The 25,938-nt window shown below is 41.1% G+C and overlaps 1 protein-coding gene across 1 annotated transcript in view; it reads right to left on the reverse strand.

Moving 5' to 3' along the window:
• Positions 1-419: 419 nt before the first annotated feature.
• The window catches only part of SERTAD2 (SERTA domain containing 2), a 79,492-nt gene continuing 53,973 nt past the window's right edge, over positions 420-25,938 (reverse strand). Inside the window, exon 2 of the mRNA XM_077282520.1 lies at positions 420-2,773. Coding sequence (XP_077138635.1) covers positions 1,834-2,769 — 936 coding nt within the window. The 5' untranslated portion in view covers positions 2,770-2,773 and the 3' untranslated portion in view covers positions 420-1,833. The remainder of the gene's footprint in view (positions 2,774-25,938) is intronic.

Raw genomic sequence — 25,938 nt, forward strand, 5'->3', positions numbered from 1 at the left:
GAGGACCTGTCCGCTTCTGCTTTACAAAGGCAACCCATTGATTTGAATAGGCATGGTGTCATTTTTAATGTCCCCTGTGGAGGAGCTGTAGGGAAAGTGATCACTTATCACCAGGCTTGTTCGCTCATAGCTACTGGCGGCTAGTGGTCTCAGCACTTGCAGGCTTCGAGATCTACTTGTTGTGAAGTTGATGAAAATGGACAACCTATTTAATAGCAGAACCACATTGCGTATCATGACTGCCTCTACATATTGTTCATGAAAATTTTCAGTTTTCTAGTAACTTGATAAATATATTGAATATACTGACGTTGATTCAGTCACCAAATTTTTATCAAGAGTGTAATGGTGACAATATTTCTTGAGTATACATTCATGCAGCTATAAACCGGAGAGAATTTTAACTTTTTGTTCATTTTAAAGGGAAGCCATCATCAAAGAATTACCTATTGTTTAAATCGTGTTTTTTTTTTTTTAATTTAGCATTTTTTTTTTTATTTTTTTTAAATATCACTTTTATTTATTTATTTTTTAATAATCTTGGAATTTTCACAATGACCACTGGGGCTTGCTTTTTTAGACTCATATTTCCTGTCCTTTCAGGAAGAGTTTTCAGCAAAGGCTCTTTATCATCAGAGGCAGGATTACAATGACAGGAAGCAGCTCTATGCACAGTTGATAACACAGGATCCACCATTCACAATAGGCGATGTCACAGCTCACCCTGCCTTCACAATGACCTTTGCTCGCGCTTATTAGACACTTCAACACAAAAAGATAGGGTCTGAGTCTGACCATTTTGGCTATGTACATATGTTGTTTCCTGAAACTATAGGAAGTTAGAGCCTAAAAAAATCCCCAGTGGCCAGTGTGAAAGATGCAAGATCTCTTTTTTAAAAAAAATAAATGCTAACATAAAAAAATAACACAAAAACATGATTTAAACAATAGGTCATTTTCCAATGATATTAGAGAAACTGGTGGAAGTCTGTGACGCAGTCAAGTGGAGTCAGGTAAGTGAGAAAATAACACTTTTCACAGGGTGAGCAGAATATTTGCCAATTATATGCCATTTTAGCAACTACCTCAATTTTTTTAACATACAGCTTAAGAAGACCCTATTTTTAAATTTGTGCTGAACCGTAGAACCTAGAGCTAAAAAGGTATGGACCGATATTGTACATTTCAATTGGGAAGGAAATTCATACGCAAATCCTATCAAAAATTACTTTGTTGTTTCATACATTACTTGTCTCGGCACATTTTTTTTTCGCTTTTCTTCTTTTCTAAAAAATCAATATAATAAAATGACAGAATCTGTACAAAAATATATATAAAAAAAAAACATTTGGGCAAGTGGGATCTAAGCAGCCAGGTATATGCAATTCTTACTGAAAAAGCAGTAATTGATGCCTCCAATTTTTCCTCCCAACCTAAAATGCCAAAAGGGGTGGGGGTGGGGGGAAGGGTACGGATTACCAAAATAATAAAATTTACCTCTTGCAATAACCCTAATTGAAAAAATAGACAGTTCTGCACATGCAATCTACAGCGTTCCCCAACATAATTCTTGTGCTTATATACGGACAACTTAATTGACGTTTTAAGTTGTCGCTTGACAGTTTTGTATGAAATCTTCAGTGGACTGTGGTATGACCCTCCTTGGAGACGGACTTATAAAGGATCTCCAAAGTGGTCATACGGAAGGCACTCCAATACAGCGTAATGCAACATCTAAACAGGATCCTTGATTTCCAAAAAAAAAAAGGCAAAAGTATGCATGCACAGTGCTGTGAATGTGGGGTAAGGAGTTGAAGAGTATGTAGAGCTTTTTTACGACCCAACCAAAACCTCCATTATGTGATCTAATTCTGTGAGGTCCATCTTAAAAGGCTGATTTGGGGTTACCGGTTGGTTGCTATAAGGAGACAACGTTTTGAGGAGTTCATCTGGTGCCATTTTTGAGGCTGCTCCAGTATTGGATGTGCAAGGATCAAAATCGTACATGGACGTGTCAATGTCAGAAAAAAGGATGTCATCTAAAGTTAGGTCAGTAAGAAAGCCGGTGGAGGTCGTTAATTCAAAATTCCCTGGAAGAGAATCCATTAGTTTTGGCTCACTTGTTCTATTCTCTTGTGTTCCCTCAGGCTTAAGGGTTCCTGCTGCAACAGGTTCATCTTTTAGATGGACGGCTGCTTCTGCAGCTGCCTCTATAGAGGTAGACGATGGACATAGCTCCTCAATTTCATCCAATGCTGAGGAGAAACTGTCTTTTACTGGCTGGACAAGAGGCGGTGGTGTTAATTTGCTGCTAGAAATATTCTGCTGGACTGTTTGGGAAGTGCAATATGTGTCCTCCTCAAGCAGAGAGGCAGGAGTGAGGCAAGACTCTAGTGGTGTAGTGCTTATTAAGTCAGTGGGTTGAAGAGGCTGGGAGTTGAGATGGCTAAAAGCAGGCTGAGCCTCCTGGAATGTGTCACCAAGAGGATCAGAAGTCTGTGAAGTGCTAATAAAAACAGGCTTCAAGCTGCCTTCTTGTTTTAGCTCCTCCTGTATCCGTCTCAACATGTTATTAATTAAAACTGTTTTCTGCAAGCTTGGCTCCGTCAGTGGCCTGTGGTTGTAGAGTTTCATAATGGAAATGTTGAAGATAGTCTGGCGCTGTAAAGTGTAGGATACTTTCGATGGCCCGTCTGTTGGAGACACCACTTTGCCTTCCAGCCCATCTTCATGCTCGTCAAACTTTCGCTTTCCCGGTTTAGCCAACATATATCTAAAAGACAAGGGCAGAGGAAAAATTAGGTTGTGACGATTGTCAAATTGTGAGTGTCGTCTGAAAAGAGCAAAATTCATCATTAATTTAGTGAAATGAATAACAGCATATTATTGTAATACAGAAAACAATCGGCCAAGACATTAAAAGGGGTTGTCCACTACTATAACAACCCCTTCGGAATCCTTTTGTTTCCCCCCTGTAAAATAACACCTATACTCATCTCCGGTGCTGACGCCATTCGAGCGGTGTCGGCACTGGCTCTCCCGGTGATTGCATGACATTGTTATGTCGCAAGATCCCTGTGATCAATCAGCGCTGGCTTCACGCTCCCCTCCTTCAGACAAATCAAGATATCAGGAGGAATTTAGAGAGCCGCTGCATCATTCACTTCTTCAGGATGTCAATTTTGTCCGTAGGAGAGAAGAGTGCAGCCAGTGCCGATTGACCACAGGGATCGCATCACATAACCGTGTCACACACGTCCCAGAAGAGGTGGCGCGTATAGGTGTTATTAAAAATAGGGTAGTGTGCGAGTAGTGGACAACCCCTTTCAACCACTCAGAGGAATGATCACCCAAAGCTAGCTGATGCATGTAATGGATGAAGGCTAGCTTACCTAATACAAGTCCACATAAGAGCTAGTGTAATATACATTTCTGACATAGTTCTTTTGTTGGACACGTTTACAGGTCTTGTGGCGTCAATGCCTTGATAGGTCAAAACTTTTTCAGCCCCATAAGGGGGACCATCACAATATTAGGCAGGTGGTTTTAATTCTACAGCTGAACAGGTTAAAATAAAAAAGTGTTGTTCTTTTTTGTTCTATGACTAAAAATTCCAGGGGTGTGATAATACTCAAAATCCAAGAAAAAGACAGAATAATTACCCGATGACTTGATCTGCTGATGATCTGGTTATGTAATGTAATACAATTTAGTAGTGAGCTTGTTTGTTCTATAATCTGAACCCAGTTATATGTCAGCAAAAGTATCTTTATGTAAAATGTTTGCTGGGACAGGCTCTTCTTCTGGTTCAACAGGGCAAGCGTTTCCATCTTCCCTTTCGGACTGCTAAACAACAATACCAAGCAGTCTAGCTCAAAGCTGTAAAGCAGCCTGCAGTCACTGAACAAGACCTTATTTTATCTCGTATGAGTGCTATCCATGATTTTCACGGATGGCACTCATACATATGATATTCTATGGACATGTCCGATTTTTTCCTACAACTGAGTGGTCAGTGGAAAAACAATCGGAGTCATGATCTTGGGGGATCTGATGAAAATCAGTAATGCAGGTCTGTGAAAAAAATCTGACCGCACTCAGATGAAATCTGAGTGTGGTCCAATTTTCATGGACAGACAGTATGGAGAAGGTGGAGAAACCTTTTTTTGTGTTCCCGCCACATAGAAGAAAAAACTGATGCCATTCTGATCAAACTCTAATCAAAGTCTGATCATGCGTTTTTTATACATGTGGAGAAATCGCTCCTGTTAACCTACCCTAACAAAGAGACTAACATGCAGGGACTGAACAGGACATTCATTTTTGTTTTCACTATTTTTTTTGGATTTACAGTGATGCACATGTCTAAAAATGTGTGTGTACATTTTTGCCATCAGTATGTCAGTTTGTCTCGTTTGCATTAAAAAAAAAATCCACCCTTCTTCCAATTAAATAGTAAAAAATGTACTCAAATAACAGCTGTGTGCTGCTGTTTTTTTTTTTTTTTTTTGGGGGGGGGGGTTGTTTAATCCTTCCTGGGGCTGTGGGAGAGGGACCTCCCCCTGCCAGATGAACAGGGATCGATTAATCGTGTTCCCCTGTGGACACGATATATCGATGATATCTTCTTCATCTGGCAGGGCACATCCGTTGACCTTACGCATTTCATGTCTCTCTTGAACGGCAACGACCTGAATATCCACCTTACTTTTGTGTCAGATCCTGATTCAATTGACTTTTTGGACGTCACGATAAAGAGACAGTGGGGGTATCCTGAATACGGATATATTCCGTAAAAAAACATCTACGAATACCTTGTTGCACGCTACCTCTGGACACCCAAAACACATGGTTAAATCTATTCCTGTGGGGCAGTTCCTCCGCCTGAGACGCATTTGCTCAGATATGGATGATTTTGAAAAACGAGCTGAGGAACTTCGCCTCAGATTTAGGGAACGTGGATACAGTGGGAGGTCCATCAAGAGAGCTTATTTACGTGCAAAACACACATCTAGGGATAGTCTTATGTATGGCCCCCGAGACGTCCAACTATGGGCGCCTATGAAAAAACAAGATTCATTACCACCTTCAGTTCGCAATCTGATCGGATACGCCATGCGCTTGATAAGGCATGGCCTATCCTAAAGGTGGATCCGATTATCGGGAAATTTCTCCCAACCCGACCCCTATTGACATTTAGACGGGCTAAAAATCTCCGTGACTGTTTGGTCCGGAGTCACCATGTGAGTCAGCATCCCCAAACTTTTCTGGAGAGATTTGCCCCTGGACCTGGATGTCGTCCATGTGGCCGCTGTGTTGCCTGTCCCAACGTGGACACCTGTGACACTTTCACGGACTCAAGGGGTGTCAGAACATACTCAATTAGATCACATATTTCGTGTAATACACGATATGTGATCTATTATGCCACCTGTCCATGTGGACTTATTTATGTAGGTCTGACTACCCATTTATTCAAAGTCCGTGTGAGGGAACATGTGTTGGGGATACAGGCGGCCAGCGGCCACGTGGACTCCTCCTTGTTAAAAACGTTACCTAGGCACTTCAGGGAGTTCCATGGGTGTGATTCATCCCTTTTGAGGGTTAGAGGAATTGATACCCTAAAAGTTAACATCAGGGGTGGGCAACTCTCTAAAAGACTTGCGAAATTGGAGACGCAATGGATATGGCGCCTCCAGACCATTCATCCGGAGGGCTTAAATGAAAACATTTCATTTGCCCCATTTTTGTAGTCCGCCGGCCCCTGTGTGTGTTTTCCCGTGTATATTTCCGCATGCATCTTTGATTTTAAGTGTTTTTAATGGGTTCTTTGTTTGTTTTTTTACTTTTTCTTCAGTATTAATAGCTGCGGCACATGAGGGACATTTGCTGACCCATTTGGGTGAAGGAGATTCCATTTACTGGAAGATATATGAAGATTGGAGCGACGTTGGCCAGATTGGTTGAAGATACACATTGGGACTTTTATATACGTCCACTTGGAGTACATTATATTTAATATCCGCATTATTATCTTTGGACTCGCTATTGGTTCTTCTATATATATTGGTATAGTAGATTGACAGCATATATCTATACCATGTAGTTGCGCCATCCCTTCCATTTATGTATTTTTAGCAATTCCCTTCATGTGCTAATCTATTTATACATAACTGGTGGAGTGTATTTTCTGCTACCTCTTGGGGTGCGTTCACACGGGACTTTTTTGCTGCAGATTTTTGCTGCTTTTTTTTTTTTTTTTTTTGCCAATTTTCAGCTGCTAGGACACCTCACAATGGCTCTTCACACCTCACAATGGCTCTTCACACCTCACTACCAGGAACTCCCTCACAATAGATCACAATCAGGACACCTCACAATGGCTCTTCACACCTCACAATGGCTCTTCACACCTCACTACCAGGAACTCCCTCACAATAGATCACAATCAGGACACCTCACAATGGCTCTTCACACCTCACAATGGCTCTTCACACCTCACTAACCACTCCCCTAAGCTCTTGGCTGTGAGATCCCTTCCTGCTGGCCATGATTTTCTGCACAAAAAACGCAGCAGGTAATGCTACATGCGTTTTTTCGGCGTTTTTGCAGCGTTTTTTTCATCACCCATTCAAGTCAATGGGTGAGGAGGCACTGCGGAAACGCAGCGGAAACGCTGAGGGAAGTGACATGCCCTATGTCCAAAGAAAGCAGCAGAGCAGAGGATACTGATCAAACAAAAAAACAACGTGTGTGCGTGAGATTTCTGAAATCTCATAGGCTTTACTGGTACTGTAAAAAGCAGCTGAGGGTTGGCATGGGGAGAAGCGGCAGGGAAGAGCGGCGGAGAAGTCCTGTGTGAACGTGCCCTTATGGTGGTATATATATATATATATATATATATATATATTTATTTGCATTTTTTGGTCTTTATATCATGTTTTGATTTATTATGCTCTTGTGTGTATTTATATAGTTAATTTTATTTGTGGGCTATGTCGAGTGTGGATTCATTTCCCCTGATTTAAGGGGCTGCTACATTAAAAAATCACATATATCCCGTTGTTATCGGTTACATATGTTCGGCACTATAGTTTACAGGGCTACCTGTCCGTAATTTTTTCATTATATTTATGTTTGTTATATGTTCATTATGGCCGCACATGGATATAGCAATTCTCCTAAAAAAACGATCACAGGGACGTTCTGCGCATGTCTGATCCTGGTAATATGGCTACTGCACTAAATTAAGATGTATACTGCGGCTTCAGGCGCAGGCGCAGATGTAGTGTGTCCACACAGCCATCCATAGTTTATGTCTGATCTGCGCATGTCAGGCCCTGTGAATGCGGCCGCAGTGCCAGATATTCATTTACTTTCATCTGCCTGTTTGGCGCGATCAGCGCTATGCGGTCTCAATATGATCACATGGCCGCTCTCCCTGTTCCCGATCACATGGCGCTGTCTCCTGTGTGAAGCATGGGGCCCCATGTGTTCCATTAGGAGCGGCGCTCAGGTGTGCTGGGTGCAGGTTGATTGGGCGCTGTGTGGTCATTGGCTAGCCCACTGCACACATCCATCAGTGTGTGCTGTCTTTTACTATTTATTGAACCCAGCGCTATGCTTATGCACCCCTTGAGAAAGGCGATAGCCGAAACGTGCGTCGGGGGATACAGGGGTGAAGTGCCAATCCATGCCGTGACTTGTTTCCACATTACCTGGTATGTATAGTATTATACACTTAGTATGAAATATGCTTGTCAGCTAATCTTATGGACCTGTGTGTCCAATGCAGGCTTCTTTGAATCCTATGCAGAGTCACTTTAATTTTCTGCTATACTAGCCTTGGCTGTAATGTGGGCATATATATACTACAGGCACATACCCCCTGTTTCTGTAGGTGCGTGCTGAGTACAGCACGGGGACCACTTCCCTCTGCTCATTTTAAACCTGTAATAAATTGTTAATAAAGTTTGTTTACATATTTATCTGGACTTTATGCTGCTTCTTTTTCCTTTGGTTGTTTATCAGGAACAGAACAGACATTTATAATAATACAAAATAACATAAACATAACATATAACATTTATAGTACATTTCAGAACTTTCCCAAATTCTTATGAAAAACATTGACAGCACATCTTGCATTGTACTACTGTACCCAATGTATTATATATTTTAGGAGTCAGAACATTTTATACAGATTGCACCAAAACGGACGACGACTCCACAGCCCTGGTTTAATCCATGACTCGGATCAAAAGGTGGGAATGTCTGGGTCCACAAAAAAAAAAAACCAAACACGGACATGTGAACATCCCCATAAATTACATGTAAGTGAAAAATGGACGTCTGAATGAGGCCTTTGGCGCTCTCTAAATACACACACACACAAAAAACCCAAACAAAACAATAAGACTACAGTTATCTACAAACAACTGGTATCTGATGTGTGTTTATCCAATCAGCAGTGCCCCTTCGTGGCCTGTGACCCCAGAGGGGCTGTTAGAAGGCCCAGGTAGTGCTCAGCTTCATCACAGTGCAGGGAACCGGTCATGTTGCCTATATGTCTGAAAGAAGATACTCCCAGTAGGAATAAATTTCATTTTCACTTTCAGCAGAGCAGTCGCACAGGCACCTTTCTAATAACCTGCAGATGAACTCTATGCCTGCACGTTAATAGTGTTATCCGACATGACAAGTTCGTTTAAAAAATTTTCAAACCTGAAAAACAAAGTCCATCATAGTTTTGTCCACATTAAAACATACAGCTCCGCTCATCAGCTGTGCGTTCTCTATGGACAATAAAGGCTTGAGAAGATTTGGTGAGCACCACAGAAATGTTTTCCCCTTCTACAGAGCCTCTGGACCTCTACTGTGTCAGGGTCTGGGCCCACTGGATGACCCTCTGGAACTTAAGTCATTCAGTTATCCCTTACAGCCATTCTACTAAAAGAAAGTGATCTACAAGGCTTTTTTCTATATCCATCTTAAAAGAGCTACCCAACATTTCTCTCCATTCCCCTGCACTATTATACAACCAAACATGTAGTTTGTTATCATATTTTAATACATTACTGTGTTTACCCTTTTGTAGGTCCCTGTCATGTGGCGCCAGTGATGACCTTTTGTAGGTCCCGGTCATGTGGTGCCAGTGACGACCTTTGTAGGTCCCGGTCATGTGGTGCCAGTGACGACCTTTGTAGGTCCCGGTCATGTGGTGCCAGTAACAACCCTTTGTAGGTCCCAGTGATGTGGTGCCAGTGATGCCCTTTTGTAGGTCCCGGTCATGTGGTGCCAGTGATGACCTTTGTAGGTCCCGGTCATGTGGTGTCTGACGACCTTTTGTAGGTCCTGGTCATGTGGTGCCAGTGACGACCATTTGTAAGTCCCGGTCACGTGGTGTCAGGGATGACCTTTTGTAGGTCCCGGTCATGTGATGCCAGTGATGACCTTTAGGGAGGAGCAGGATACCAAGACTGCTGAATCCATTTATTTTGGCTGCATTCTGTATATGCTGTGACCACTGCAGCCAATCAAACTGTTATTATGGTTCGATAATTTTTCAATTCTGGACACCATATTTTCACCAAAAAGAAATGAGTCTTGGAGAAAATGTATTTGCACGTCTCATTCCATCGGCCACAACAGTAATCTGTGGGCACTGCAGAGAAGAATGAGTGCCGCTTCTTACCTGCTGACGCGGCTGTTGACCGTGGCTCTTCTTTTGATTAGTTGGCCTGGCGCGATGATGTCACACCAGGCAAGATAATCAAAAAGGAAAGCCGTGCATGTCAGCATCCATCACCTGTGCGATGGCCACAAACCATGTCATGTCTGGAAAGGGACGTGCCAATTTATGCGAATTAACTCAAAAAGCAATGTTTGTTCAAGAAACTACTTGCAATGGAACATCAAAGCTTTCAGAAAAAACAATCGTCATTTTATCTCCGTACACATCGGTCATATGCTTTTTTTCATATTTATCTATTTTGTAATCTACATGACACTTTCCAAATTAATACCACGCCCCTTCTTTCTGAGAATATAGTCTGATAACTTACCGTACTTTTTTTTAGATTTTTTTTAATCAATTCCGTAGTGAGGAAAGGAGAAGGAATTAATCTATTTTATGCAGTGATTGTTGCACAAACATGTGGTATGTAAGAGGTTAACATTAAATGTTCTGTAGAAAAGTGACTAATATCTTCACAAGACATAGTGGTCCCTACCAAGGTTACATTCAGTCTTAGTCAGCACAGTATGATTTCTAGCCCTAATGCACAAGTTTTTTCCCCATAGCTGTATCAAAAAAAATTACTGAAAAGAAGTCTGAAGTTTCATCGAAACCGGTAATTGCCTACTGTGATTCTGATCTTGCAAATACAAAAATTCACTGCCTGTACCAACAGATTTAGTGCTACCATATCACCCTTACTATTTTAGCTCAAAGTGATGTCTAGTTTTAAAAAAATCATTTTCACCTTCCTGATCAGTAAAATCTGAGTAAAGGGAAGATCTACAACTCTTAGCCAGATTGGAGAGCATTTGATTTCAGCAGGTAGGTGTAATCCCTAACATCACCTGTGATGGCGCTGCAGGGAAATTGAATGCTTACTGCCAGGGAGTCCCAATCCATTACAGGTGATCGGTGGAGATCCTTACAGGGAAACAATGCTTATTTTCGAAGGACCATCTAATATCTAAGGCGGACAGCACCTTCAGGAATTATTACTAATAACTGTGGTTATCAGTCAGTGACAAAATCCTAAAACAGGGATTAAAGTACCCCAAAATGTATTGTGTTACTTGCATATTAGGAACAGGAAAGAAGCACAAGCCATAATGGTTACTCTGTAATCCAACAATCCAACAACTGAGATCTTTTGCTTGAAGGATATGCAAATTTCTATCGGATTGCACTCGTCCGATTTCATCGCATGTGTGAGCGAGCCCTAAGACCACGCTGCCACCATGAGCTGCTGATGAGTTTAAGTTGTAGATTTTCGGCAAGATTTATGCACCCATTAAGTAAAATAGGTTACATGATTTTTTTTTCTTCTTCGAAAATATGTAACATCAAAAACTAAACAAATACTCATCGTGGGAATTTAACCTAAAAAGGTATATGCACAGAATATCTTCCGGGAAGATTCCGGCTGGAACCTGCCTAAAAAAAGCGCTAAAAAAATAAATAAAAAAAGAAAGAAATCATGAACATTATACACTACAATGTCAAAACAACTTGCTGTGCACGTTTCTTCTTTCAGAACATTTTTTATCGGTTTCAGAAGCAGCTATAAGAAGTGACCGGACCAATATTGTGGCTTCCACCACTTTAAATCCAACATTACGTTACATATGAAATTTAAAAAAAAAACAAAAAAAAAACCCCGCTGAGTAAAAGACATTTTGACAGACAAAAAAAAAAATGACAAGACACTTCAGGGAACATACCCCCGACGTTTTCCTGAAGCGTCTTCTGCCTGAAAAATTATACCGGCATCTAGAAGAAGCTGCGTGCCTTAGGGTAGGTGAACGCGAGCATGTAAAAAAAAAAAACAGTCAAAATTGTATCAAGAAAACTCCGACAATTTTTCCTTCACTTGTCGTGGGCCAAAGATGGACTGAAGAGAAGAAGATCGTAGCTGGAGGGAGAGAGTCAGCGGCGGACAAGAAGAGAGTGGGACAGGAGAGTGGCGAGGCAAGTATAATATTTTTTTTTTTAATTTTTTTAAAACCTTCATGGCCTAAAAACAACCCAGTAATATGGCAGCAGATTACCAGTTTGCTAGATTGCAGAAAATTGAAGCACAAAATAACAACAAAAAAAAAAAAAGGAAAAAAAAATCAAAGTTTTTGTGAAATTTATTGTAAATTCAATTCACTTCAACTTGATTTGCTAATCTCTGTTTAGACCATTCACCAGCAAAAGACCTCTGCTGAAAATTAGGCCAGCACTATTTCCTCACCCAGGGTTCTGTGGTCAGGGGTTCCCCAGAATACAGCAGCGCCTTGAACTTTTTGCAATAGAGATGGGAGAGTTTAAAAAGTTCCCCAAGAGAAGAAAAATTTACATGAGGTTCATCTTAATAACCGATAGAGCAAAAGTAAGAAAATTGTACGTATTTTATTAAATACAGATATGATTAAATTAAGATCGGGATGATTAAAAACAAAGTCACAATGGACACAAAATCTGCATCCCAGGGACAATGTCTGGATAGTAGAACAAAGTCATAATAATGCAATTTATAGGGATGAGAAATAGATATTGGCATTATGATGTGGAATATAACGGATTATATATTCTTTGTATTAGGGTTTACTTTATACAAAGTGCAAGTGCATGTGTGCTAGTGATCTCCATACATATATATACACACACACACACACACACACACACACACGTGTTTCTCACATAATTAAAATGAATTTATTTCAGTTCTTCAATACAAAATGTGAAACTCATCATATAGAGTAATTAGAAACAGAGTGATCTATTTATTTCTGTTAATGTTGATGATTATGGCTTACAGCCAATGAAATCCCAATAGTTATCTCAGTAAATTAGAATACTTTATAACACCAGCTTGGAAAATGATTTTTAAATCCGAAATGTTGGCCTACTGAAATGTATTTTCAGTAAATGCACTCAGTACTTGGTCGGGGCTCCTTTTGCATCAATTACTGCATCAATGCGGAGTGGCATGGAGGTGATCAGTCTGTGGCACTGCTGAGGTGTTATGGAAGCCCAGGTTGCTTTGATAGCAGCCTTCAGCTCGTCTGCATTGTTGGGTCTGGTGTCTCTCATCTTCCTCTTTACAATACCCCATAGATTCTCTTCGAGTTTATGGTCAGGCGAGTTTGCTGGCCAATCAAGCACAGTGATACTGTTGTTTTTAAACCAGGAATTGGTACTTTTGGAAGTGTGGACAGGGGCCAAGTCCTGCTAGAGAATGAAATTTCCATCTCCAAAAAGCTTGTCGTCAGAGGGAAGCATGAAGTGTTCTAAAATTTCCTGGTAGACGGCTGTGCTGACTTTGGTCTTGATAAAACCCAGTGGACCTACACCAGCAGATGGCATGGCTCCCCAAACCATCACTGATTATGGAAACTTCACACTAGATCTTAAGCAGCTTGGATTGTGGCCTCTCCACTCTTCCTCCAGACTCTGGGACCTTGATTTCCAAATGAAATGGAAAATTCACGTTCATCTGAAATCAACGCCTTGGACCACTGAGCAACAGTTCAGTTCTTTTTCTCCTTGGCCCAGGTAAGATGCTTCTGGCATTATTTATTGGTCATGAGTGGCTTGACACAAGGAATGTGACACTTGTAGCCCATGTCCTGGATACGTCTGTGTGTGGTGGCTCTTGAAGCAATGACTTCAGCAGCAGTCCACTCCTTGTAAATCTCCCTCAAAATTTTGAATGGCCTTTTCTTAGCAATCCTTTCAAGGCTGAGGTTGTCCCGGTTGCTTGTGCACCTTTTCCTACCACACTTTTTCCTTACACTCAACTTTCCATTAATATGCTTGGATACAGAACTCTGTGAACAGACAGCTTCTTTAGCAATGACCTTTTGTGGCTGACCCTCCTTGTGGAGTGTGTCAGTGACTGCCTTCTGGACATCTGTCAAGTCAGCAGTCTTCCCCATGATTAAGGGAGGTTCCGGTGTGGGGTGTGCCTGTATACCAACTTATATTACAGTTCATTTCTTTAGGTTTTTGTTTTGCTGTGGGTTTTAGCACTCTATGCAAATTATGGTGTGGCCTCCCTTTTCCTTGAGCTGGATATTACGTTTATATAGCTTCCCATGGCTGGGTGTCCATTAGTCGTGAATAAGGGCCAAGAAGGACAGAGACCCCATTTACGTCATTTGACATATGGTAAGGTTTTAATACTAGAGATCAGGACCGTCCAGAATATGGTCACCTTGACGTGGAGGGATGGCTTTTACTTTTTTTTTTAAATCAAAATTATGTTAACCAAATACTCTATATTATTTTAATGCACTACTGCCATTTACTTACTGCAGGGTATTTGCCCATTTTGTTTTTTATCTTGGGTTTTGTCTGTTTTGTGAGCAGTGTGAACATTTGCCTACACTTTCCATGTATACCAAGTTATATTTCAGTTAATTTCTATAGGCTTTTGTTTTGCTCTGTCATACTGTGGGAAGCACAGTGGCTCAGTGGTTAGCACTGCTGCTTTGAGGTCCTGGGTTCAAATCCCACCAAAGACAACATCCACAAGGAATTTGTATGTTCTCCCCATGTTTGTGTGAGTTTCCTCCAGGTTCTCCGGTCTTCTCCCACACTCCAAAGATATACTGATCGGGAATGTAGACTGTGAGCCCCAATGGGGACAGCGATGATAATGTATGTAAAGCGCTGCGGAATATTTTAGTATTTATTATTATTTTTTAACTATTTATTGCTTATATAACGCTAGTAGAATAAGAAAATGAACAATAGTGCCAGATCAGATCCATCACATGATGGACACCAGCGGGGCCGGACAGACCTTGACGAAGATAATGGCGTCAGGCAGGTTTCCGTCATAGTGTCATTTTAACAGACAAAATTACGTCTCATGTTTTTGCAGATTTGAACAAAACCTCAGTTACAAAATAAAGTGAAAGATCAATAAAAAAGGGGCTTGCCATGGAGACGATAGGTGGCCAGTGACCCTGTAAGTGCTTTCATTTATGATTTCACCTTGGGAATGTGCTACTACGCCATTAAGGGCTATGATATAAAAACTGATTTTACTGCTTGACCCTCACGTGTGAGATGTTCTCCTGATGAGCCAATAGACCATGAACCACACTGGAGAAGGGATTGGTGAGAGTGCCCTCTGTACCATGCTGCGGCGTATGGCGGTGCAGCATGAATTACGTATAACGAGACAGTCGATGTATCCGTTTAATTTTGTTTAGGCAAATTAAATACTGGGAAAACAATTCATGTGTAAATAATCACTCCATAAAACGACTCCCTGCTCTGAAGTGGCACCATTGTAACTGTCACACAGAAAGGTCAAGTGTTTTGCTGAAGTTCATCAGAAAATAAAGTGAGGACGAGGCTTATTCCAATTGAAACAGAAACAAATATTTTTCTCATCCTATTGTTTACTAGTCCTATATATTTTCGCGACACGGCCATTTACCAATTGCACAGAACCATGTCTTTCCCTTTGCTGTCTTTTGACTAACGAATAAAGATTACCAACAAACTGACTTCAGCATGTGAAAGGTTAGGATCTTAATAAAACATATCCGGGATTCTCTAAGATACAGAGCACACAGTGAAGACCAGAATGCGGGATTATATTAATTTTCATTTCCAGCACCTAAAATTTGAGAAAAAATAAAAAGACTTACCTGAAAACGGATTAACCAACAGATTTGACAATACGAACAATGTCTTAGACCTAATGAGACTAATGTACTCACTTTGAAAAGCTGTATATAATTCTTTTTGAAAGTTCTAATTCTAAATCTCCACCCACCTAGCCTGATTGACAGCTCCTCAGTGTCCCTCCTCCCCGCTAAGAGCTCACACTGCTCAGTACAAGCTACAGCTGAGTAGGCAGGCACTATATACATTTGGACTTATGAGTTCTTGCCTTACTTGGCTAGGGTTATTTTAATATCAGATTATTAAGCCAGATTTTCAAAGTAAGCATACCAGCCTTCTCAGGCATAATACATCTAGATAAAAGGTTATTCTAATCATTAATAATTATCAGTGTCACATATCAACAGAATAGATGATAACAAAGACCAGTAAGAGTTCAACCCCTGGGTTCCCCATTGATCCCAAGAATGGGGCTCTAAAATGCCACATGGGAATGGAGTGGCTACTGCCTGTCCAGGACTGCCGAGTTCATTGCTTGACGTTTTCTTGAAAATTCCATGGAGAATGATTGTTGTGACGACCGCGTCTCTATTCCAATGAGGCTGTTAAAGAGCCCCATTCTCACAATGGTGGTGGTCCAGTCAGCCTATTGCTCAGGTACATATACACTCACTGGCCACTTTATTAGGTACACCTGTCCAACTTCTTGTTAACACTTAATTTCTAATCAGCCAATCACATGGCGGCAACTCAGTGCATTTAGGCATGTAGACATGGTCAAGACAATCTCCTGCAGTTCAAACCGAGCATCAGTATGGGGAAGAAAGGTGATTTGAGTGCCTTTGAACGTGGCATGGTTGTTGGTGCCAGAAGGGCTGGTCTGAGTATTTCAGAAACTGCTGATCTACTGGGATTTTCACGCACAACCATCTCTAGGGTTTACAGAGAATGGTCCGAAAAAGAAAAAAAATCCAGTGAGCGGCAGTTCTGTGGGCGGAAATGCCTTGTTGATGCCAGAGGTCAGAGGAGAATGGGCAGACTGGTTCGAGCTGATAGAAAGGCAACAGTGACTCAAATCGCCACCCGTTACAACCAAGGTAGGCCTAAGAGCATCTCTGAATGCACAGTGCATCGAACTTTGAGGCAGATGGGCTACAGCAGCAGAAGACCACACCGGGTACCACTCCTTTCAGCTAAGAACAGGAAACTGAGGCTACAATTTGTACAAGCTCATCGAAATTGGACAGTAGAAGATTGGAAAAACGTTGCTTGGTCTGATGAGTCTCGATTTCTGCTGCGACATTCGGATGGTAGGGTCAGAATTTGGCGTAAACAACATGAAAGCATGGATCCATCCTGCCTTGTATGGAGCATCTTTGGGATGTGCAGCCGACAAATCTGCGGCAACTGTGTGATGCCATCATGTCAATATGGACCAAAATCTCTGAGGAATGCTTCCAGCACCTTGTTGAATCTATGCCACGAAGAATTGAGGCAGTTCTGAAGGCAAAAGGGGGTCCAACCCGTTACTAGCATGGTGTACCTAATAAAGTGGCCGGTGAGTGTATATAAGCATTACACTTATAAGGGGATATACACAGTGCCTTGAAAAAGTATTCATACCCACTGAAACTTTTCCATTTGTTTCACCCACAAATGTAAAAGTATTTTCTTTGATATACCAACACCAAGTGGAAAGTATTTGTGAAATGTAAAGGAAATGATACGGGGTTCTCTAAGTATTTTAAAAATAAAAATCTGAAAATTGTGACATGAATTTATCATTCTCTGTAGTCTTTTAAAAACCACCTTTCGCTGCAATTACTTTGGAAATTTTTGGGGGTCTGTCTCTACCAATTTTGCACGTCTAGAAGCTGAAATGTTTGCCCATTCTTCTTTGCAAACTAGGCGTCTGAACAGCAAGTTTCAAGTCTTGCCACAGATTTTCAATGTGATTTAGGTCTGGACTGTGACTGGGCCATTCACACACATGAATATGTGAACTACCCATTATAGCTCTGGCAGTATGTTACAGTCTTCCTGCTGTAAGGTCTTTTGCAGCCTCTAACAGGTTTTTCTCCCGGATTGCCCTGTATTTAGCTCTATCCTTGTTCCCATCAACTCTAAACAGCTTCCCTATCCCTTCTGAAGAAAATCCTCACCACAGCGCGCTGCTCGTGACACCACCACCATGTTGGACGGTGGGGATGGTGTTTTTAGAGTGATACGGAGTGTTAGTTTTCTGCCACACACAGCATTGTGCCCAAAAAGTTCTAATTAGAAAGTGAAAGAATGTTGAAAAACAACCAGCAATAAACGTTTTTTTTTGGAGTTTATTGTAGCATTCTTTGAAGAATAAAGCCAACTATATTAAACATGTACTATAAACAAAGCACACTGCCGAAAAAAAAAAAGATTCAACAAAATGGGTGTTTTGAATGCAGTGTCTTTACTGCCAAGAGAGCAGGTTTCGGCTGCATAAAAAATTAATAAATAAAAATAAAATTATAATATATATATATATATATATACACAGTCATATGAAAAAGTTTGGGCACCCCTATTAATCTTAAGCTTAATGTTTTATAAAAATGTTTTTTTTTTGCAACAGCTATTTCAGTTTCATATATCTAATAACTGTTGGACACAGTAATGTTTCTGCCTTAAAATGAGGTTTATTGTACTAACAGAAAATGTGCAATCTGCATTCAAACAAAATTTGACAGGTGCATAAGTATGGGCACCCTCATCATTTTCTTGTTTTAACTACTCCTACCTGCTTTTTACTGACTTACTAAAGCACTTTTTTTGGTTTTGTAACCTTATTGAGCTTTGAACTTCATAGCTAGGTGTATGCAATCATGAGAAAAGCTACTTAAAGTGGCCACTTGCAAGTGGTTCTCCTGTTTGAATCTCCTCCGAAGAGTGGCATCATGGGCTCCTCAAAACAACTGTCAAATGATCTGAAAACAAAGATTATTCAACATAGTTGTTCAGGGGAAGGATACAAAAAGCTGTCTCAGAGATTTAACCTGTCAATTTCCACTGTGAGGAACATAGTAAGAAAATGTAAGCACACAGGTACAGTTCTTGTTAAGGCCAGAAGTGGCAGGCCAAGAAAAACATCAGAAAGGCAGAGAAGAAGAATGGTGAGATCAGTCAAGGACAATCCTCAGACCACCTTCAGAGAGCTGCAGCATCAACTTGCTGCAGATGGTGTCACTGTGTGAAGATTGGAAAAACGTTGCTTGGTCTGATGAGTCTCGATTTCTGCTGCGACATTCGGATGGTAGGGTCAGAATTTGGCGTAAACAACATGAAAGCATGGATCCATCCTGCCTTGTATGGAGCATCTTTGGGATGTGCAGCCGACAAATCTGCGGCAACTGTGTGATGCCATCATGTCAATATGGACCAAAATCTCTGAGGAATGCTTCCAGCACCTTGTTGAATCTATGCCACGAAGAATTGAGGCAGTTCTGAAGGCAAAAGGGGGTCCAACCCGTTACTAGCATGGTGTACCTAATAAAGTGGCCGGTGAGTGAGTGTGTATATATATATATATATATATATATATATATATATATATATATATATATATATATATATATATATACACACATACATACATACATACATACATACATACATACATATATATACACATATATATATATATTGTGTTTGTGTGAACATAGCCTAAAAATCTTTACTAGCAGTCATTTGTCGGAAAGAGAAGAATTGGGCAGTTGAAATTTATACACCCAACCTTTTTGTTCTCATGGAAGATAATCCTCAACTGGAAGTGTTTAGAGCAGGTGTAACTTGGGTGCAGGGGTTGAAGTCACTTCCTGGCCCTTTGAGTCTAGAGGGGTCTAAAAGGTCCCTTTGGCCCATATTAGCAGACTAATTTTAATAAGGAACCGTAAGAGATGACGGCCCTATTAGAAAACATTGGAATAAAATAAATGCCATAAATCCCTGTAGTGATCTCCACTATAGCACCCCTCCTTCTCCTCTTTCAGGGTCTTCTAATTTTCCTGTAGTAACGTCCTAAGGCAATGACTACGCGTCAGTGTCACAATGTACTTACCCCTCAAGTGAAGGAGATTAATTGACACAATATTCCCCAGATTACCTACAGTGGTGGCGATATTAATCTGCATGTTCATTCCCGCATTTGCATACAATAAATTGGCTCATAAATCTACGCGACAAGATGGAGACTAAACATAATGGATCTGCGATGTAACATACCAAATCTTCCAGTACTGTAATACAGATGCAAATTATGGAAAGGTTAGCAAGAGTTAAACTGGAGAAAAAGCAGCTGACTAGACAATCGCTGGTGGTACCTACATCAACGGGGGGCTGCGTGCACGGAGAATCACCTATTCTAGGAGAAAAGCCCAAGTGCCTAATTGTAGGAGAAAGAACTTTAACCCCCCTGGGTATACGGCCAGTTTTAATCTCTGCGCTTTCTGATCTTTTTCTTACATTTTTTTTTCTGAGAGGTGACAACCCCCCCCAAAAAAAAACAAAACAAAAAAACAAACAAGTCAATCAGCATGACAGTGTTCACCGTGAAGTGTAAGGGATAAATGTTATATTTTATTAGTTAGGAGACGGAAGCACTCAGCGATGCCAAATATTTTTTTTTATTGCTTAGATTTCACTATTTATGTTTTGAGGCAGATGGGAGATTTAATTGTTTTTCCCACCTCTAAATTTTAATAAACTATTTTTAAAATATATTTTTTTACATTTGTAAATCTTCCACCTCATAGGGGACTCGAACCTGCAATCGACTGATCGCCAACACATTACCCTGCAATTCCTTAAATTAACAATCTCTTATGATGCACAAGTGCTTTCCTTAGGCCCTCGGCTGCCATGAGAACCCATCAAGAACCCCGAAGACACTGCCTCCTGGTCCGAACTTCTTAAATGTACGTTTCACAGCGGCGTCTATAAGGCTTAATTATCTCTTGTTACAAGCAGTTACTCTAGGGTGCTGGCTGTATAACACAGAAGGCAGCCGTGTTGTACAGAGCCAGCGCACTCCATACAGTGAGTGTGCACTTCCGTCATACCTGCATTGGTATACGTCCCATATCGCAAATACACTTTGTCTTTGTGAACAGAAAATACAAATATCAGCAAAGTGGACGAGATTTAACCAAAATCTGTAGAACAACTGTAGAATAAATCATCCTGAGGTCTGGATCTTACACGTCGGCTGGGACTGTGGGTGACATTATATTTACTCCTCTGCATCCTCACGTTATTCCGTGATCTTACATATCTACATATCTCTTATGACTCCTCCATACTTGATGGCAGCGATCTTCTATCTAGAAGAAATACATTCTATGTTACCTTTATAATTAATTACTATGTTTAAATCTCGGCCTTTTTTTTTTTTCTTCAGGGTCTGAATGAACATACTGTGCTTACGGAGTGAAGTGTTCCAGGGCTGTTGTTTAATAAGCAGGGCCGTTGCTTTAAATGAGAGCACAAGAGCCTATTCATAAGTACATATGGGCAAAAGGTCAACTTTTTTTTTCCTCTACTTTGCAAAAAAAACTTTCATGAAATTGTCGTCATTTTCCAAAAACAGGTTTCTCTTCATGTATCGGCATAGTGTTTTTAGGGTTACAAAAAAAAATAAATAAAAAAAAATTACCTTTTCTTATAGCCCCAAGAATTTAGTGCCGACGCTCAGACGGTCCGCCTCGGTTTTATTTGTTCCTTTTACAAGATTTCAGCATGTAACTACTGCAGCCAATCAGTGGCAGCAGTGTTCACGATCCATACTACTGGCATCATAGCTCCCACCTTGTAACTAGCAATTACCTAATGCACATGGGCAGCTTTAAAGGGAACCTGTCACCCCCAAAATCGAAGATGAGCTAAGCCCACCGGCATCAGGGGGCTTATCTACAGCATTCTGGAATGTAACCTGAAAGATGAGAAAAAGAGGTTAGATTATACTCACCCAAGGGCAGTCCGGGGCCTCCTATCTTCATAGGACGACGTTCTCTTCTGGTCTTCATGCTGCGGCTGTGGCGCAGGCGTACTTGAATGCCCTGTTGAGGGCAGAGCAAAGTACTGCAGTGCGCAGGAAAGGTCAGAGAGGCCCAGCGCCTGCGCACTGCAGTTCTTTGCTCTGCCCTCAACAGGTCAGACAAAGTATGCCTGCGCCGGAGCCGCAGCGTGAAGACAAGTAGACCGGACCGCGACACCCATCGGACCGGACCGCCCCACCCAGATGAGTATAATCTAACCTCTTTCTCATCTTTCAGGATACATTGGGGGCTTATCTACACCATTCCAGAATGCTATAGATAAGCCCCTGATGCCGGTGAGCTTAGCTCATCTTTTGGGGGTGACAGTTCAGTTCCTCGTTAAAGGGAACATATCAGGTGACTTTTTGGTAAAGGCTGTTAAGTGTGTGTACATGAGGAATAATACGGTTTCTGACCACTGTAGGACTTATCCTGCTTTCTTAAAGTTTTCTCCCCTGCACTAGAAGCCTCTGCAGTTTCTCATTGTCCTTCTCTGTTCCTGTCTCCCTCTAGCTTCTTCTTCCTTCCCTCTCCACAATACGCAGTGAGTGTAACTTGATCACTCACTGCAGGCAGATGCCACACACCTGTCCTGGGTCCGGGTTCTGCTCCCTTCACCCCGGTCCACCTAAACGCTGTTGTGTTCCATGTTGGGCTTTGCAAGTAGCCCGACGTACTCCCATGTGATCATCTACCTAAGGCCACATTCACAAATCAGTATTTGGTCAGTATTTTACACCAGAATTTGTAAGACAAAATCAGGAGGAAAAGTATAATAGAAACAAGTTACCACTTCTGTATTTTCCACCCACTCCTGGTTTAGGCTTTCAAATACTGATGTAAAATACTGAGTGTCTGAACGTGGCCTAAGCCTGTGTAAGGCTCAACAAGACAAGACTTAAGGTACCTTCACACTAAACGATATCGCTAGCGATCCGTGACGTTGCAGCGTCCTGGATAGCGATATCGTTTAGTTTGACAGGCAGCAGCGATCAGGATCCTGCTGTGATATCGCTGGTTGTTGAACAAAGTTCAGAACTTTATTTGGTCGTCAGACCGGCGTGTATCGTCGTGTTTGACACCAAAAGCAACGATACCAGCGATGTTTTACACTGGTAACCAGGGTAAACATCGGGTTACTAAGTGCAGGGCCGCGCTTAGTAACCCGATGTTTACCCTGGTTACCAGTGTAAAATGTAAAAAAACAAACAGTACATGCTCACCTTCGCGTGCCCCGGCGTCCGCTTCCCACACTGACTGAGCGCCGGCCGTAAAGTGAAAGCACAGCACAGCGGTGACGTCACCGCTCTGCTGTTAGGGCCGGCGCTCACACAGTGCAGGGAAGCGGACGCCGGGGGACGCGAATGTAAGTATGTAGTGTTTGTTTTTTTTACATTTAACGCTGGTAACCAGGGTAAACATCGGGTTACTAAGCGCGGCCCTGCGCTTAGTAACCCGATGTTTACCCTGGTTAACCGGGGACCTCGGCATCGTTAGTCGCTGGAGAGCGGTCGGTGTGACACAGCGACGCTGCAGCGATCGGCATCGTTGTCACTATCGCTGCAGCGTCGCTTAATGTGAAGGTACCTTTAGTTTGACTGTGCACCACTACCTGCTCCATACCCGTTTACAGTCTCCAGGACCCCTGATACCTGTTTACAGTCTCCAGGACCCCTGATATCCAATTACAGTCTCCAGGACCCCTGATACCCGTTTACAGTCTCCAGGACCCCTGATACCCGTTTACAGTCTCCAGGACCCCTGATACCTGTTTACAGTCTCCAGGACCCCTGCTATCCAATTACAGTCTCAAGGACCTCTGCTACCTGTTTGCCCAGTTTTTGTGAGTGAATGATGAGTGCAGGAGAAAAAAGGTGAATAGGCATTTTATTACAAAGTTTCTTTTCTTTACTTGCAGTGTTGATTTATGAAAAGAAAAAAAAAAAAAAAGATTATATATATATATATATATATATATATATATATATATATATATATATATATATATATACACACACACACACACATATATACACACACACACAGTTAATTTTTAAGAGAATTTATATTGAGCAACTATTGTAAGGATTCACCGTTTTCTTTGTAATTGCTATATTAGGTGCCAGGTATGAACCCTGAATGCCCTGCTCTCAAATGCCAGGAGGAAATTTCTCCCTGTGGCCCAAGATGATCCTAATGATGAAAATGTCCATCAGATATTCGCCAAGAAATTATATGCTTAGGAAACATTACACAGATTTTGCTTGTATTTTCAATATATGTAAACACAACTTTAGCATTGAATGTTATCTCAATTGTAAGCAAACACCTTGGTACAGAATAATACATGGTACAATATATAAATTTGCATAGTTAGATAGATAGATGTAAATAGAAATAGATAGATAGATAGATAGATAGATAGATAGATAGATAGATAGATAGATAGATAGATAGATATGATGCCGGGCAAGTAGAGTTGCATAAGACATGCACCAGAAGTAATAGGCATCCTTGGAATAGGATTACACTCCCAAGAAGTGCAGCTCTTACTATTTGCATTTTAATACTCTTCTAGGACAAATGGCAACTTATAAAGAGCAAGGAAAAATCACCTTCACTATACAGAAAAAAAGGAATTACAGAGTGCAGCTGTGCAATACATTTCCACCCACAACTCAGCTACATCTGTGACTGTCCCTTGTTATAAGCAAGAGTTACAAACTGACTTGGTACTAGCTACAGGATCACAAAATAAAAGGAGAAATTCAGGTTCATAATGTTTTAGCCTTGTTTAAAGGGAATCTGTCACCATCTTTTTGCTACCTCATCTGTGATCAACATGATGTAGGAAAAGAGACCCCGACTCCAGCGATGTATCACTTAGTTTACTGGGTTCAGCAGTTGTGACACAATCAGTTTTTTAGATGTAGCATGTAGCAGACCTCAGAAAGCTAACTCTGTCCCCACCAGGCTCTCCATGTACATTGTATGTTGATAGTAAGCTGCTTGTAAGAGGATGGATCATGGTTGGACCAGGGCTCGCAAGCACTGTGGTACAGGCAGTGATAATCTCCTGTTAATAAAACCTTCATTGTAAGTAAACAGCAGACAGACTAATCAGACATTTCTGAAATCTGTGTCTCAGCCTCTACCACATGCTGTCCTCAGATTACATAACAAAAAACTGCTGATAGATTACCTTAACCCCTTCATGACCCAGCCTATTTTGGCCTTAATGACCTTGCGTTTTTTGCAATTCTGACCAGTGTCCCTTTATGAGGTAATAACTCAGGAACGCTTCAACGGATCCTAGCGATTCTGAGATTGTTTTTTCGTGACATATTGAGCTTCATGTTAGTGGTAAATTTAAGTCGATAATTTCTGAGTTTATTTGTGAAAAAAACGGATATTTGGCGAAAATTTTGAAAATTTCGCAATTTTCACATTTTGAATTTTTATTCTGTTAAACCAGAGAGTTATGTGACACAAAATAGTTAATAAATAACGTTTCCCACATGTCTACTTTACATCAGCACAATTTTGGAAACAAATTTTTTTTTTGCTAGGAAGTTATAAGGGTTAAAATTTGACCAGTGATTTCCCATTTTTACAACAAAATTTACAAAACCATTTTTTTTAGGGACCACCTCACATTTGAAGTCAGTTTGAGGGTTCTATATGGCTGAAAATACCCAAAAGTGACACCATTCTAAAAACTGCACCCCTCAAGGTGCTCAAAACCACATTCAAGAAGTTTATTAACCCTTCAGGTGTTTCACAGCAGCAGAAGCAACATGGAAGGAAAAAATGAACATTTAACTTTTTAGTCACAAAAATGATCTTTTAGCAACAATTTTTTTATTTTCCCAAGGGTAAAAGGAGAAACTGGACCACGAACGATGTTGTCCAATTTGTCCTGAGTACGCTGATACCTCATATGTGGGGGTAAACCACTGTTTGGGCATACGGCAGGGCTCGGAAGGGAAGGAGGGCCATTTGACTTTTTGAATGAAAAATTGGCTCCAATCTTTAGCGGACACCATGTCGCGTTTGGAGAGCCCCCGTGTGCCTAAACATTGGAGCTCCCCCACAAGTGACCCCATTTTGGAAACTAGACCCCCCAAGGAACTTATCTAGAAGCATAGTGAGCACTTTAAACCCCCAGGTGCTTCACAAATTGATCCGTAAAAATGAAACAGTACTTTTTTTTCACAAACAAATTATTTTAGCCTCAATTTTTTCATTTTCACATGGGCAACAGGATAAAATGGATCCTAAAATTTGTTGGGCAATTTCTGCTGAGTACGTTGATACCTAATATGTGGGGGTAAACCACTGTTTGGGCACATGGTAAGGCTCGGAAGGGAAGGAGCGCCATTTGACTTTTTGAATGAAAAATGATCTCCATCGCTAGCAGAGACCATGTCACGTTTGGAAAGCCCCTGTGTGCCTAAACATTGGAGCGCTCCCACAAGTGACCCCATTTTGGAAACTAGACCCCCC

The sequence above is a fragment of the Ranitomeya variabilis genome, chromosome 2 (genome assembly GCF_051348905.1).
Source record: "Ranitomeya variabilis isolate aRanVar5 chromosome 2, aRanVar5.hap1, whole genome shotgun sequence".
NCBI classification, from domain to species: Eukaryota; Metazoa; Chordata; class Amphibia; order Anura; family Dendrobatidae; genus Ranitomeya; species Ranitomeya variabilis.